This window comes from Lolium perenne, chromosome 5 (genome assembly GCF_019359855.2).
Source record: "Lolium perenne isolate Kyuss_39 chromosome 5, Kyuss_2.0, whole genome shotgun sequence".
NCBI classification, from domain to species: Eukaryota; Viridiplantae; Streptophyta; class Magnoliopsida; order Poales; family Poaceae; genus Lolium; species Lolium perenne.
Window position 1 is genome coordinate 44,642,051 of NC_067248.2, and position 2,075 is coordinate 44,644,125.

The 2,075-nt window shown below is 44.8% G+C and overlaps 1 protein-coding gene across 1 annotated transcript; it reads left to right on the forward strand.

Moving 5' to 3' along the window:
- Window positions 1–523: 523 nt before the first annotated feature.
- On the forward strand, window positions 524–1,472 carry LOC127298477 (pathogenesis-related 5 protein Cup a 3). Its single transcript, XM_051328328.2, has one exon. It carries the CDS (start codon window positions 535–537, stop codon window positions 1,276–1,278), a length of 744 nt encoding a protein of 247 aa, XP_051184288.1. The 5' UTR covers window positions 524–534; the 3' UTR covers window positions 1,279–1,472.
- The last annotated feature ends 603 nt before the right edge of the window (window positions 1,473–2,075 follow it).

Consider the following 2,075-nt stretch of genomic DNA (forward strand, 5'->3'; position numbering starts at 1 on the left):
TCATATTACTTGACGCTAATATAGATGTATCTAGACACATATTAGTTATATATACATCTATTTTAGCATCAAGTAAAAGAGTACCTCATTTTCACTGAATCTGGCTTTGTTTTGGAAATTCAAACTATGTAAAGTTTAACCAGGTTTTTAAAATAGATCATTAACATCTACAGTACAAAATAAATATTATGAGATATATCATAAATGTATTTTTCATGCGATATCTATATGATACTGCTACATGATACCATGCGTTGTAGATATAGTACTCCCTCCGATTCATATTAATTGACTTCAATATGGATGTATCTAGACACATTTTAGTTCTAGATACATCTATATTAGAGTCAATTAATATGAACCGGAGGGAGTATGATAAATACTACGGAGTATTATGATATGCATGATATATATGATTTAAAAAAATGTATACTTAGACACGCAACCGAACCATAAACATCATATAACAGACGCACACGCGGCTATAAATAGGTCCAAGTCACAGCTGCAAATCTCCATTCTCCAGCACTGCCCATGCACACTGCCAGCACAGCAGCAAGCCAGCAGCCAATAGGAAGAACAGCAACGACACAAGCCATGGCGTCCTCTCGCGTCCTCCAACAGATCGCTCTTCTTCTCCTGGTAGCTGCCGCTGCCACCCACGCGGCCACCATCACCGTCGTGAACAAGTGCTCCTACACAGTCTGGCCTGCCGCGCTCCCGGGCGGCGGCGTGCGGCTCGACCCGGGCCAGACGTGGCCTCTCACCATGCCGGCCGGCACCGCAGCCGCCAGGGTGTGGCCGCGCACGGGGTGCACCTTCAACGGCAGCGGCGTTGGCCGCTGCATCACCGGCGACTGCGCCGGCAAGCTGGCCTGCGCCCTCTCCGGCGAGCAGCCGACAACAATTGCAGAGTACACGCTGGGGAACGGGGACCCGGACTTCTTCGACCTGTCCCTCGTCGACGGGTTCAACGTGCCGATGAGGTTCCAGCCCCTAGACGGCGCTCCGTGCCGTGCCGCCAGCTGCTCCGTGGACATCACGAAGGAGTGCCTGCCGGAGCTGAAGGTCGCCGGAGGGTGCGCCAGCTCCTGCGGCAAGTTCGGCGGGGACACCTACTGCTGCAGGGGCCAGTTCGCGGTCAACTGCCCGCCGACCAACTACTCGATGTTCTTCAAGAGCAAGTGCCCCGACGCATACAGCTATGCCAAGGACGATAAAACAAGCACATTCACCTGCCCGACAGGAACCAACTACCAAATCGTGCTCTGCCCTTAGATAGATATGATATCGATAAATAAGTTAGCATTTAGTCCTATGCAAGGTAGCATCGATCATTTGTATTGTATGTGATGTGCAACATAGCATGCACATGGCTGTATCTCGATCAGTAAATGCAAATTAGCATCTGTGATTCTGAGGGAAATTCACGTTGGACCTCGGGGTACATGGAGCCTTTTATTTTGTCAAAATTTTAAAACTTGATTTTGAAGTTTCAAAAAAAAATGTGGGAAAAAATATGGACATACATAATGATGTACTATGTACTAACTAACATATAAAATCTCAACCCGAAACTTTATAGTTTTGCCTTAACAAAAATGACAAAATCGGATAGATTTTGGAGGTTTAAAATTTGCACTGTTCACTAGTTAAGATATCAGATTTTGTCATTTTTGTGCAGCCCAAAATGCTGCGTATTTTGATTTGAGATTTTTTTTCCTGTTGGTAGACTACAGTATTTCCTAAATCTAGAATTTTGCTCATATTTTTCTAAACTTTGAAACCCTGTTTTTAATTAAATTGTTCATAAAAGGGGCTACATGGAGCCAGTGCTCCAAACGCTCCACACTCGTTTTTACGATTGTTTTTTTAGTTTCTCGCAATATTATGGTTCTCCCTCCATGAATCGGTGAACTAGATGGTTGTTCGTCATTTTAGCGAAGTTGTTGTTTCTATGCCACTTAACCCCATTAAGACCAACTAACCTATCATCTGTTTGACTAGTTTTATTACATGTGGATCTCACCTCGCTTTTTTTGTTTTGACCTTTAGCCCTACTAGAGAGACCCACC